General features: G+C 38.5%; 1 protein-coding gene across 5 annotated transcripts in view; it reads right to left on the bottom strand.

The window, feature by feature from the left end:
* The window catches only part of LOC148791580 (wall-associated receptor kinase 5-like), a 33612-nt gene extending 23034 nt beyond the window's left edge, over nt 1–10578 (bottom strand). The window contains exons 1-3 of one of the 5 annotated variants that reach the window (XM_088887877.1): nt 9791–10575; nt 3912–4760; nt 3646–3807 (exon numbers count right to left, since the gene is read on the bottom strand). In XM_088887877.1, the coding sequence (XP_088744003.1) occupies nt 3646–3807; nt 3912–4527 (778 nt within the window). In that variant the 5' untranslated portion in view covers nt 4528–4760; nt 9791–10575. Of the gene's footprint in view, nt 1–3645; nt 3808–3911 lie in introns of all 5 variants that reach the window. The other 4 variants (XM_088887876.1, XM_088887875.1, XM_088887874.1 and 1 more) reach the window with 4 other exon arrangements.
* Between the last annotated feature and the right edge of the window lie 4500 nt (nt 10579–15078).

Genomic DNA, 15078 nt, shown 5'->3' with positions numbered 1-15078 from the left:
CATAGAACAATAACCAATCAACTCCTAAAGTTTGATAATCAAATCCTTAGGCTTCCAAACATAGATTTTTCACATTTTAGTCTAAAATAGAGTTTATTAATGAAAGCCTATGAACTTTATATAAATTAACCATCAGTCTCTATTCTTGTAGTAAACCAAAATAGTTCTGTACCTAACCCATGTAGTGCATCATGTCATATTATTACATTGAGTCCTAATAAATGTAAAAACAAACTTCATAAACTCCTAAAATTTGATTTCTTCACTTCTTGTCCATGAGAGTAGATTTGCATTTCTTGGTTGGGTTCTAGCTTATTTATGGAATCACTTGAATTATCAACATACTTAAATTCTAAATCCATTGATACTATCAATGAGGTTGTTATCATCAAAACACATAAGGTTAACAATTAGGTATGACTTAAAGGATCAAGCGATGATTGATGGTGTAAAAATAACTTTAGTACCTTATAGTGGGTAAGGATGTTAAGCCCTGCGAGCCTTAAGGCCACGTTTGTTCGGGTGGAAATTTGAACTAGGGTAAACTTTACACCATTGGTCGGTTTTACATTCATTTGGAAAGAGTTAATTTTACACCATAAATTGGTGTAAAAGTTCATTTTGAATTTTCTTTACACCTATAATCGATGTAATATATACATTGAATTTATTGATGTAAAACTAATGTCTCTTTCTTCCTCTTTGCCACTATCTTCTCCTTCTCTCTTCTTCTTCTTCTTCCCCCCTTCTTTCTTTCTTTGTTCCATCATCACCATTGCTACCAGTTGCTGTGACAGATCTGAATCTGCCTTTGACCTTTCTCTCACTATTTGTCTCTCTTTCATTCTCTCTCTTTCTCTCTTCTCCTTAGGGGTGGATTTGAGTCGAGTTGAGCTGAATAGTACGAGGCTCGAGCTCAGCTCGAGACTATTTTACAAGGCTCGATCTCGATCTTCATTTTGAGAAAAAATGTTTTATAAAAATAATATATAAATATTTTTATTTAATATTTAAAAAATTAATAATTATAATATTTTTATTATATATATTATTTTCTATAAATTTATTATATATTTGAGTCGGCTCGCGAGCCTCATGAGTCAAGCTCTATTAGGCTCGAGCTTAGCTCGAAGCTTAGTTGAAACCGAGTCGAGCCGAGCTCAAGTAGCTCGTGAAGAGCTTGGCTCTCACCTCTTCACCTTTTCCTCTCGCTCCAACTTCCCAAAGCACCTTCCATTTCTGTCATCGTCTCCACCTCGCCTCATTTGTCAATGCCAGAGCTAGAACCTCACCCAAGACCACCAGTTCATCCTCCACGACACCCTTGATGCTTCTGGGTTCGACACCCACCATGCCCGAGTGAGATTTCTTTCTTCTGTCTTAATTTATGCCTTCATTTCCATTCTTTTATTCTATTAATCCATTTCCCAGAAGACAACCATTCTGTAGGAGATGAGAGACAGTTTTTGCTCTCAGATTAGTCATTTGTCAAGTGTGGAGAGGGAGACTAGCATTTGCATTAACAAGGAGTTGACTTGGGGACAACGGCCATCCACATTGCTACCAAAGATCATACCCTTATATTTCAATCTTCAAAGACATTATCAGTCGACGAGTTTGTTGATAGGCATTTCCGGTCTGAACCCAGAGCAGATCTGAACCAAAGGCGGTAGCGGCAGTGGTGATTTTTCTCTCTCTCACTCTCTCTCTCTTCTTCTTCTTCTTCCCCCCATTTTTCTCTCTGTTCTGTCACCGCTGTTGGCAATGGCAGATCTGAACCCACCTCCAACCTTTCTCTCACCATCTGTCTCTCTTTTGTTCTCTCTTTCTCTGTTCTCGTCCTCCTTTTTCTTCTTCTTCTTCTCCTGCTTACCTCCTCCTCTGTAGATCATCTTTTCCTCCTCTGCACCATCTCACCAAATTTACACTTTAACAACCAAATATGGTCTGTGTAAATTTTCAAAATCTACCAGTCCCAATTTCCATTGATAACTAAATCGATTCCCATTTCCCATACGTGTAAAACTGAATTTATACCTAAAACAAATGCAGCCTAAGGGATGAAGACAGTTGTAGCCTAACTAACAATTCTCCCCTAGCATTACCTAGGGGACTTGAACCTGCAACCTATGCTCTAATACCAAGTATGACTTAAGGATCAAGTGCTTACCAATATACCAAAAGTTTGAATTAATGGAAAATGCACAAATTTAATATCTTATCGTGGGTGAGGATGTTAAGCCTCGTGAGTCCTAAGGAAGCTACCTATGAATGGTACTCTGCTCTAGTACTACTTCATTTTCTAAGCTCCTAGAGCCAATTCAAAGATATGCTCACCTTGTACATTAGCAACCAATGACACTAGAGGGTTGCTACGAGTCCCTCTAAGAATTATTATCAAGATTCAACATCGGGTTTATACAGATGTAGGACTTAGACCCATTGGTCAAGGTGGCTGCCCTCATGCATGAACGACATGTCTGAGCTTATCTTATGTTTAGACAAGTACATTAATGGAGTATGTGCAGGCCAGTAGGAGAGAAGTTGAGGAATAGTGGCATGATTCCAAAATGCAATGATGGAGATGATCGTCAGTTTGTTTGTGATAGTAAGAGATTGGACAGGTAGCATTATCATAGTTGGAGGTCCAATCTATGAAACTTCAGAAAGTACATGCTACTTAACACTCCACGAGCCGATAGCAGGTGAAGTATAGAGATACATCTACTGGCCAGAGCAGATGAGATTGTAGAACAAAGATGTTAGGACAAATACTATTGATTCCACTGCGACCATACCCATGACACCAAGGACTACAGAGAGCTCTTCAATTAAATTGAGGACACCATATGACGAGGATAGAGACCGTACGTTGCCGACTTCTTAGACCACGACAAAGCCATCCCCCAGCAATGCTGAAGCTCCAGGTGATCAAGACCCCCCTCTTGTTAGATTCATCACCATTATCTCTACGGGGGTGACAACAGGGGCAGAGAGCTCTTTAGCTCGAAAGGCATATGCTCAACTCAATCAGGTAGATTGTCGAGCCCAAAAGAAGTATAGAGTGGATGGGATTAGACTTGTAATGTGGGTCATGCCGTGACAGCATGACACAGATTGAAGGCGGCCTAGACGCCATCTATGTTGTGCTATGCCAGGCCTCAGGCCTTGGTGGGTTGTGCTTGGGCAGCCCGGTGCCCCTCCTAAGGAACCGAAGCATCGTAGGTTGGGCCCAATTTGGGCCTATTTTTTTCTTTTCCAATTTTCCTAAATTAAGAAAATTTAGAAAAAAATAAAAAAATAATAACAGAAAATTAACATGAATAATAGACTGCAAGTTGAAAAAAATTGTGAAAATTTTATTTCGACTCAAATTTAATGTGTACAAAATAAAATACATTCCTAAACAGAGCACTGTTTCACGGTCTGGTACCGAATCAAAGTACCGGAGCCTAGCTTCTACTACAACAGATGCATGTTGCTTACTGAATATACTGTCTATGCATATATGCCTTAATATAGTGCGGTTTGAAAGAGTAGGTGTTAAACATATTGTCTTAACGATCCTCTCTATATATGTGAGAACAATTGCATAGATTAAACTGTGCAATTTGATGATGAAAAAGAGCAGAAAGAATGTATTACCTTGACATCCATCAGGGAGATAAGGATTCCCGTCGTAGCCTTGCATACAGTGGCATATATAACCTGGATTGTTGTTGGAGATAGAACAGTCGGTGTTGTTTCCGCATGCATAATCTCTGCTTCCTTTCTCACATGTCTTTTTTGTATTTGACCTGTCAAGCGCTGTGAATCCAAAAATAGAGCCTTCTAATCAAATTAATTAATTAAACAAGATTGAGAGTTTGGGTGGCTATAAATAAAAACAGAGAACAATTGAGATTGCATACCTTGGCATCCATTGGAGAGGTAAGGGTTCCCTTGGTAACCTTGGAGACAATGACATAGATATCCAGGGCCATTGGTGGAGTCGATACAATAAGCATTGCTCCCGCAGGCATAACCACTACTCACACCTCTTTGTGCTTCATCGCAAGTTTGGTTGCGAATTGCCCAGTCCAATATCATCGAAGACCTGATCCCAATGTTCAAAAGGTATTCCACGTCGTTTCTTACATCCCAAAGACCTGACACTTGTGATGCAAACAAGTCCTTATCGGACAAGATGGTGAACCCACATCTGCTGATATTCCAGTTTTGTGCGAAGCCAGAAAAGAATCCTATGGAAGGTAGAAACTCATTAAGATCCTTTGGTATCGTTGTTTGGCAGCAACCACCAGAGCCACCGCAGGATGAATTTTTAATTTTTACATCTTTCTGGCATAAGGACCGACAGCCTACATCGCCAAACAAAGCTCCATACATGTTGCAACCAACAGTGATTAATCTGTTGCCAGTGTTGGAGAGCCTGTATGTGTTTGGAAATTTATATTTAACACTAATGCCGCTCCGCAGGCCTTTTGTTGCCTCCATGTTACATATGACAGCTCCCCAAATGGAGGTCATCAGTTCACCTTCAAGTGATATATTCAGAATGGAATGGTCAATCCAGTAATCGTCACTGCCGCTATAAATCGTCAATTGGGGAGGATCAACGGCAGTGTTGCAGAACAACTTAAATTCATCATCTTTGTAACAGGTTGGATCATCTCCCACTAGGCCAAATGGGTATGGGATATCAATATTCCCACATTTATTTTGGCAACCAGACCTTGTATCTGACGACCACGTCAAAAATGCTGTCGTCATCATCGTCAGCTCGATGTAGTATCACAAGGTGATAGGACAGAAAACAACAAATTAAACAAATTTTTCCTCTTTTAATTCATATTTGAGCAAATTAAATATCTATAATTTATTATGTAGAGTATAGATTAAAATAAAGATGGCCACATCATATGGGCTTAACCCACCCTTCATTCCTTTTTCATGTCTCAAAAGTTGAAAACTCAGCATGCCCTCTATCTGTTTTCCACCTTTCATAACTAGAGACAAAACCATTCACCATTCTAATCATGATATAATAGGAAATTAACCACCACACTATACTAAGAAAGCACCCAAAGAACTTCTCGATCCCAGCTTTCTATTTTTTTTTTGTATTTTCCTTCCGAAAATCGTCCCTCTCAAAATCTTCCAAAAATTTTCAGTTCTCTCTCTTTCTCTTTCTCTCTCTTAGTTTTCTCTTCGTTTTGGATGACAAATTTGGGGTGGAACAGGTAAACTTGGTTGGCTCAGTCCTAAGTTTTCTCTTTGTTTTTCTATTTTACACTTTCTCCTTTTCTTTTTTTTTGTACTTCCCACTTGGGGCAACCCATTCTAGCCTCTTTCTCCTGCACGGTTTCTCAATTTCAGTTGGAGAGTTACTACTGTATCTAACTTCTTTCTCCCATACTGTTCCTCAGTTTTAGTTGTAGAGTAAATGCACCCTGCTTTTGTTATCTAAAAGTAAGTTTAATAAAATTTAATTCTTTCATTAAAGGAAGTGCTACCCTCTTTCTGTTTCTTTCATTTACTGCTCCTAAACCATTTTACTTCTTTTTTTCTTTTTTCTCAATTTTCGAACTTGTGTAAATGCCCTTCACCTTCCTCTATGTTGAAGAATGAAGCTGCAGCAGCATTTGAATAAACTCTTGTGTTGCTTCTCCAATTTAACTTATATGTTGATGATGCGCGATCTAACAATTCCTTGCTAGCGGACAACTGAGAGGTAGGGCTAATGAAGTCGCCTGGAGGGCTTACTTACCTACCCTCTAGATTATTTAATTAATCTACTTTCACTATTTCAAAACTACTTAAAAATTTTCAATTATTTATATTTTATATTATTATTATCGAATATTATTAAATGTATTATAATTAATTTTTTGTCTTTAATAAATTTTGAAAGTTATTACATAATTTCATTATTAATCTATTTTTTGTTTTAAAATAACCTTTAAAATATGATCCAGTATTAATTTTTTTATTTTAAAACATTTAAAATTTATTTATTTATAATATTACTTAGTTACTTTTTAAATTATTTATATTTTATATTCTTGTTATCAAATATTATTAAATTTGTTATAATTATTTTTTTGTTTTTGATAAAATTTTTAAGGTTATTACATAATATCATTATTTAATCCATTTTATTTATTTTTAAATAATATTTAAAATATGATTTAGTTATTATTTTTATAATATTTAAAATTAGTTATTTACAATATTATTTATCTATTTAAATAATATCATTATTTAGTTATTTAAATATTACTTATTTATTGAATTTCATAATGCATAAATTAATACATAATTTTTTTATTCATTTTGTAAAATATAAAATTATTATTAATTCAAATATTATGAAATATATTATAATGATTTTCTAATTTTAATACAATTTTTAAGTTTATTACATATTCTTTTGATAGATATAGATCAAAAGTAGGGGATAGGATAAACAAGAATTAGAGATAATTAGGAATGAGAGTGATTTTAGGAATAGTTTTAGAAAAGGATATCCAAAGGGATAAACATAGAGGAAAGAGGGATGGGCCAGGCATGTTGAGATGTCAAAATAAGAGAGGGTGAAGGGAGTGATGAGGTGGTTTCATGAGGGAGCAACGAAGGCTAAAATGTAAAGAATCTGAGATTTCTCAGTTGGGGTAAGGGAGAAAGCTCAAGCCATGATGTAGAATGTTTCTACTTTAGTATATATATAGATTGGCGAGCTGGTTAGCAAAAGACAGATGATGAATTTGGAGTTGCTTAGAATTTACCTGCTTTTATAAAAAGTTAAAATCAATAGCAATATGCTTTGTGCAAGAGTGATACACTCAAACGGCAAAGAGGTAAATGGCTCCTACATTATCACAGTAAATTATTGGGCCAAAAGAGAGAAGAACACAAATCTTGTTAAGTATTATTATAACCATATGATTTCAACAGTGCCATCAGCAAGAGATCTTAATTTGGCCTCTATACTTGACCTAGCTATGGTCTTTTGTTTACAAGAGCCCAAGAGACTAAATTCTAAGGTAAATGGCATAATTACCAATGAATTGCCCATCATCTGGTTACCTTGCTAATTTGCATTTGTGAAGGCCGGAAGTGCATCTATAAATGCCATAACTACAACAAAGTGTTCATTAGTGGATGCATGCATGAATTGGCATACCCAGTTCATAGCATAAGCCAAATCTGGTCTATTGAGGGTAATATATTGGAGAGCGCCTACTAAGCTCTTATAAGTCGTTGGCCCAAAGACAAATTTACCTAAAGTTAGAGAAAGTGATGACTTGAGAGGTAGAGGAGATGATACGAGTTTTGATCCATCCATATCAGCCCATTTGACAACATCAAGAATGTGTTACTTTGCAAGAGAATAAGACCAGTCAATACCCAAGAACAAACTTAAGGGCTCAAGATCTTTTAACGCAAATTCTAGAGCATACGAATGAATGACACGAAGGATGGCAGTAGTGGTACTTCTAGGTGATGTTTGGCATCAAGGATGATTTCCCATAAATCGGCGCCATGTAGGATCCATAACAGAATTTGAAGAATTAGTGATTTCTTTCTTGTTTGGTTGGCCGATTTTGTTTATTTCTAGGAAATCAGCCAAAAATCAATTATTGAAATCATCCCTTTTCAGGAATCACATTTTTTGTGATTTCCTGATTTTTCACTAAATCTGATTTTTTGAGGAAGACATGGCATCCAACATGGCATTGAATAATAACTCTAAAACAAAAAATAAATCAGTACCAAACAGACTCAAACATGATTTCTCAAAAACCATCTTACATGGCGTAAATGATACCAAACAACAATTTTTGATATCAAAATGGATATCAAATTTGTATGTCCTTGATATACTAACTAGTTAAATCCTTTTGAGGTCAAATACTAGGTATGTTGAGACATTCAAGAATTATATGTTGCTAAATAATTAATGTGATAGGATCTGCTACTATGTTAAAACACAAATAACACTTTATACAACTTCCTGCTTAGAGTCTTAAATTTGTCATCAGTAGAATTATTTGAATCCTCAATGAAGAATCTAATGGTGTTAGAAGTTGGACACCATGATATAAAGATAAAGAAGAAAAAAGTCCTTCCCTTAATGTAGTGTCAAGTGTTTACAGAATTGTAGCATACTCGTACTCCTGTTATGTTGTGAGTTCCACTCTATACAAGCTATAACCTCTTAATTGGATAAAAAATTTTTGAAATTAACAAAGTTCTAATAGATAATTAAGAGTCTTTCATAAGAGTCCTAGTTAAACTATGTGCTAGATAAGTGTAGTAAAAGTAGGTTTTGTAGTTTGGCTAGTTAGAAGAATTCCGATGTAGTGGCAGTCTTATCCTGAATGAGTTAGGAGTTATTAATAGATTAGAAGAGGGCTCTTTCAACCCTCAGTCTAGAGAAGAGTTAAAAGGGATTAAACTATGCAAGTTTTTCCTTATTACCTAAATTCTATCCCACCATTGTGAAACCTTTTGGCTGGAGTTTTTAACCACATTAGATCATAACTATTATCCATTATTCTAGCACTATTTTAGGTCTGTTTCGGGTCAAAAGACCACCCAAAAATGTAACAAAGATTGGACCTTTGCTATTGTAAGTTCTAGAGAAGAAATCCAAAATTGTAAGGATAAAGTTGTACCATCTTCAACTTGTTGCTATGTTACCGGGAAAATTCAAGCTTGGGTGTTTACACAACTTTGATTTTTACTTTTGGATATCAAGGTAATATATTTAATTTTGATCCAAAAAATCTTATCTTTCATGGTCTAAGAACGCAATCGATCCAATAAGAAAAACCAGTTTTGTCACTTGTGCAATTTCAACATTTGGGTTCTATAAATTTTTGAAATTCTACCTCTCTAGTTCACTTTTGGCACAACATAATCATTGAACGATCAACTTTCACATTCCTCCCATCTATTACTCTCTCAGAGGTGTTATATCCTCAATTTACTCAAATAAATGCACATGGAAAATTCTATGCCACTTAGCTCTTCCATGACTATCTTCACACACCTATCAAAGTTCAGTGGCGAGCCTCTACCAAATGCTTTGGAATATAAGGGTCCGTTTGATTTGCAGTCGGAATTAGAATCAGAATTGAGATTGGAGTTTGATTCTTGATGCCACCACTCATTTAGTGTGATAACATCACCCTATCTTTCGTGTACAACCTTGGCATGTCAAGTTGACTACCACTTTATTGTCCTTATCTTGATCACACGCGCTTACATCAACTTCAGTTGATCTCTCCTGGTGATGAGATAGCGGATGTACATCTTGAGTACTAAACCCATCAATGGAGCGAGCATATTTATAGACTTTACGGAGTAAGCTAGTTTCAAATCCAAGCATTTTACTTGAGGGGTGTATTAGAGGATATGTGTGCGTCACCAACATTTTACTAGGGCTGGAATGAATCCTTTCTGTGGATTGATGCCAAATTTACCGGCAGAATGCGGTTTATAGAGAGGTCTACGAGTAGGAGGGGGCTGCAAATCAGAATTGTAAGGTAAAGTGCAGTCAAAAAAGTCCCAAAAGTCCAAAACAGAAAGACTGAAGGCAAGGCGGGTCTAGACTCTAGACACATCCTCCAACGAATAGTTTGGATCGGCCACACATTTCTCCGAAACGTAGCAATGGGTGGTATCGTATATGCAGTAATATAAGATGCCTACCTTTATTTTCCTAGTTAACTAAATTGAGAAGTTTGAATCCAAACCGGAAAAATTAAGATCTGATAACTCATACCTTGGCATCCATGGGGGAGATAAGGATTCCCATGAAAACCGTCGATACATTGGCAAATATATCCAGGGCTGTTGTTGGAGATAGAGCAGTCGGTATTATCCCCACATGCGTAATTCCTGCTTCCTTTCTCCCGCAGGCATAATTGTTCGTTCGTCGTGCTTCCTCGCAAGTCTTATTGTTGTTTCGAATTGCCCAATCCAGCACTAATTGACTTCGGATGCCAACGATTCTAAGGTCATTCACGTTGTTTCTGGTATCAGATACCCTATACACATTCGCAAAACTAGCCCAAGCCATGTCATACCTCTGCCGCACCGGTCTTTGCCCCCAAACATGTAACATTTGGTAGCTCCAGAAACGGAGGTCGTCAGTTGGCCTTGCAGCCATATGTTCAAAACGGGCAGAGTACTACTGTGGGACATCTGCAGTAGTTGAGTATCACCGGTGGTGTTGCAGATCAACTGAAAATCTTCGTTCAAGAAACAGTTTGGATCATCGCCGATGCCAAACGGGTAAGGGATGCTGAGGTTCCCACACTTCTGCACACAGCCGGGCTTTGTCAGAGACATTAATGTGGACGCCTCTGCTGCAGCTGCTGCGTTCGTCATCAGAAGCAGCCGGAATAGGATGACAATGAGATGAAGCAACATGGGCCAAATCATGAACACAACACTGCTATACCTCGAGACTGGAGTTAATCACAAATTCACAATGACCCTTGCCACTATATATATATATATATATATATATAACTTTTGTTGCCTTCACTTGAACGAGCATTAAAATGTTGTGGAGTGTATTTTTATTTTCTTTATATACACTTTTATGTTTTCTCTTTTAATAATTTATTAAAATTTTCGTTATTTGAATCGGATCGAATCAGATTTGGATATCCAATATCCTTAGTTGATTCGGATTCAAATCATCATTTGTGAGATTCGACCAGATCTTCAGATTGGATTGGATTCGAGATACCCTAATTTGAATCCGAACAGATTTATTTTCATACCTAGGTGGAGTTAAGTGTACATTCAATCTCATTATTAATTATATGTAAGTTCGAACAAAATAATCAGACCGGATGTGGAATCAAGTATATCGAAACTTTCGAAATCCATTGCTGCTCTCACAAGTCTTTACATTGCCAAACAACTAGGTTTTTCTTCTTTCTAGTGGTAAGTGATTCTATTAATGTTGGCTCAAAGCTGATCAATAAGGACCCAGGAAATTGGAACATTACCCATTGGAGGCGAGAAATATCGCTGCAACTTTACAGGAGTTAAATATTTTTGTAGATATAATCTGGTGTTTAGGGGTAGATTTTAATTAAAGACGAGCCAAATACCTAGCTAGTCAAACTCTATTCACAAAAAAAATGAGGGTCAAGTTCGATAATTGATTCAAGTTAGGGACTTAAACTCAAATTCGGCTCAAGTCAAAAACTCATGTTAAAGAGCAAGTTCAACTATGTGCAAAGTTTCCTATAAAAAAATAAACATTATACATATAAAAATACTTCTGATTTTGCATATAAAATTTATTTATTATTTTGCATATATATATATAATATAGGCTCGATTAGGCTTGCTAGCCTCACAAGCCAAATTTATTGGACTTGAGCTCAGCTTGAAACTCAGTTTATGCCAAGTCAAATCAAGCTTTTCATAAATTGAGCTTGAATAGCTCATGAAAAGCTCCATTCATGTCTACCCCTAGATATATAGGGCGCTTTCGTCTTAAGTTCCTTCCTCCTTTGTTAATATATATGACATAATGTTATTCTCCCTCGAAAAACTATGGAAATCCATTGACAGCTTAATGTAAAAGTTGCTTCTACACAAACAGAAACAAATGTACTTGTAACAGAAACAAATGTACTTGTAATTGGTGTGCTTGTCTCTAATTTGATGTAGTAGCCAGCTTTACACATCTTGTTTCCAATATGTCAAACTTAGCGTTTCAAAGTGAACAGGAAATAAACAGCCTAGGCTGTTTGGCGTCCTCTACTTGGAAACTTTTTGGTTAAAAGAATTTTGGTTGTGAATACCTTTCTCCCATTCCCATGGGAACGTGTATCACACAAGAAAATATAAGGATGACAATCCCCCCCCCCCCACCCCATGGCAATGTGAATACTTTTCTCCCTCTAGGAGCACATTTTTTGTTAGAAGATGGATTTATTTTGGGATGACAATCCTCCTATACCCATTTATTAAATTTAATGCTTATAATATTAGACGTTATTTTAAAGCATATGAGCTTATGTGTTATGTATAAATTTAAAAATTAATTAATGCTTTGAAGCTTATGTAAAAGATATTTGATAGTTTTTATATTTTTTACATGTTTCAATCAAATAAATAGAAATTTTGATGTTTGTGTATGTTATTTTGCTTTTTTTTATAAATAATAGAAAATAACAAAAATTTAGATATATACAGGTTGTAGACCCATCACAAACCCATCCTCAAACATGCGAGGGATAGGGTTGGAGAGGATTTTATATTTTTCATGTTTGGGAGGGGTTGGGTAGCCAGAAGAATATAGAATTTACAAAATCCACCCCTTACAATCCCTATACAATAACTTGGCCTAGGCTAAAATAATGCTAGCTGTTTTGTTCTTTCCAGTTGGAAGGGATGTGACATTTGGGTAGTTGCTGGGATGCTTTATCTATGTGAATGATTATGCCTCATTTAACTTTTGTTCACGTTAAAAATTATAGGGCCAAAAAAATGGCCATTTAAGACACTCGTTATGTAGTTTCAAAGATTCAAAAAATGGCCATTTAATAACTTTTGTATTTTACTAAAACACCCTCTATAGTGTGTAATAGATTTATTCGATGAATCTTCCTTTGATAACAGTTTGTAATGCCATCTGGGACTTCAGTTTTGTATTGACCATGATATTAAGTGCTATAGGTTTTGAAAATTGGATTGGACTAAACGGTCCAACCGGTTGACCTCGAACCATGTAGGCAATTGGTTTTTTTTCATCCTGAAACCATTCTTGCCCAAATAATGGTTTTCACTGCTTTCTTTTAATTTTTATTTTTTAAAACAGAACAGGCCATCCATTTAAACTGGCCTATTTAACCCGGGAACCGATGGCCAAAACCGTCCGTTGTCCGGTCCGTTTTATAAAATCCTTGGTAGATGAGGCATACGGCATACCTTTCTCTCTTGATTAATATTACGTCCTTACAGGCAGATTTCAATCATAAGTTGTATGGCAGAGACTAAATGCAATTATTGGGCCTCCAGGTCGAAATGCATTCAAATTTTGACTTTTCACTTTATTAAGCACATTCGAGCCATGGATGCTGAGCTGCTATACCTCCCACTAACGAAATAGCCCTTGATTGCGAAATAATTTTTGGCTGTTGTTATAAAGTAGGTTACTTTAAAGAGGTAGTAAAGCTTCAACCCATTAAAAAAAGAAAAAAAAGCTGATGTTAAAGCCTTCTTATCCAACTTTCAAAATTGGACAACGAATTAAAGTAATTAAAGTTATAGTACCAACTTTCTTGGTTTTGTCATAAGGAATTAAAGTGATTCCGGATGGAGGCGCACATGACGAGCCCAATGGCATAGGCGCACATGGCAGGTTCAGGATAGTGATATGTGATATTCAGCAGATTGCATCTTAACCGTTCACCCATAACAAATTCCAGGTTAAGTATAAATAACTAGCGTCATTCCTTAGGTAAGTTATCTTGGCATCTAATGCTTTAAATGCTTTAAGTTTTCTAACTCATCTGAGATATCTCTATTTTATTTAGGTCTTGATGAGGGCAGATTTGGCCCTTTAGTGAAATTGCGACACGTGGTACCTCGTGACAACTAGGCAAACACCCAGGCAACAACTTATTAAGTTGGTGTTCCCCCCTCGGGCACCGGTCCGGCTGGCTTGGCGCGACCTGCACGCGGCCTAAGAGCGACCTGTACGTGGCCTGGCGCGGCCTGCGCGGCCTGCGCGCGACTTGGCGCGGCCTACGCGTGACCTGCGCGGCCTGCCCGCGATCTGGCGCAGCCTGCACGCGACCTGCGCGGCCTACGCGACCTGGCTGGATCAGCCTACCACAGGCGCCGACCTGGCAACCTGGCCCGGACACCGACCCGCCGACGGACACAGGCGCCGACCTGGCAACCTGGCCCGGACACCGACCTGCCAACGGACACAGGCGCCGACCTGGCAACCTGGCCCAGACACCAACCCACCGACCGACACAGGCGCCGACCTGACAACCTGGCCCAGACACCGACCCGCCGACTGACTCAGGCGCCGACCTGACAACCTGGCCCAGACACCGATCTGCCGACTGACACAGGCGCCAACCTGACAACCTGGCCCGGGCACCAACTTGGCCGCCTGACACAAGCGCCAGCCTAATAACCTCGAGGAGTTCATCACCGTACCCCGGTTCTGACGGGATATGACGTCTTAACGTTTGAAGGCTTTTCACCCACCTAACCCACGAGGGCACCACTATATAAGGACTCCGACCCCCAAAGCCAAAGGAAAAAAAAAGGATGGTAACCCCCGCTCTCTAGGTCTCTCATTTCTCTCCAAGCCCTCTGTAATCGGAATGCTAACTTAGGCATCGGAGAGTCCCCGCCGGGAAAATACCCCCGGGTCCTCTGATTCAGTTCTCGTAGGTCCCTCAGCTCCCACCACCTACAAAGGAGAGAAAATCACCTCACGCGGAGGGTAGTCGGGTTGCGCTACACCAGGGAGCTCCACCATCCTCTGAATTGCAGGCCGCCTAGGAGCAAGTCAAGTGACGAGTCCACCAGGCAGTTCGCCACCAAGGAGTTCGCCACTAGGCAGTTCGCCATCAGGCAGTTCGCCACCAGGGAGTTCGCCACCAGGCAGCTCGCCACCAAGTAGTTCGCCATCAGGCAGTTCGCCACCAGGCAGCTCGCCACCAGGGAGTTCGCCACCAAGTATCTCTCCACCAGGGAGCTCGCCACCGGGCAGTTCGCCACCAAGTAGCTCATCACCAAGGCACGTCACCACCGGGTCAAACAACGAGGTACTTAGCCAAAAAATTTATACATCACAAAAAATGGTACGTGACCAAAAACGGTTACATCAGGTCTCATCCGACCCCTCAATACGCATTTACTAACTTGACCGTTGAAGCCTTCGCCCCTAGGATAACCCTGGGGCCTCTGATATGCTTCTTCCTCTATAGGTCAGACCTATAAGCCCTCAACTCTAATAGCCTTCAGACACATCAGCTCTCAGCCTAGGCAGCAACAATTGGCATTGTCTGTGGGAAC

The sequence above is a fragment of the Nelumbo nucifera genome, chromosome 5 (assembly GCF_055504915.1).
Source record: "Nelumbo nucifera cultivar China Antique chromosome 5, China Antique-T2T, whole genome shotgun sequence".
Classification (NCBI taxonomy): Eukaryota; Viridiplantae; Streptophyta; class Magnoliopsida; order Proteales; family Nelumbonaceae; genus Nelumbo; species Nelumbo nucifera.
Note: the sequence above shows the minus strand (reverse complement) of the source record. Positions and strands in the feature narration are given on the sequence as shown.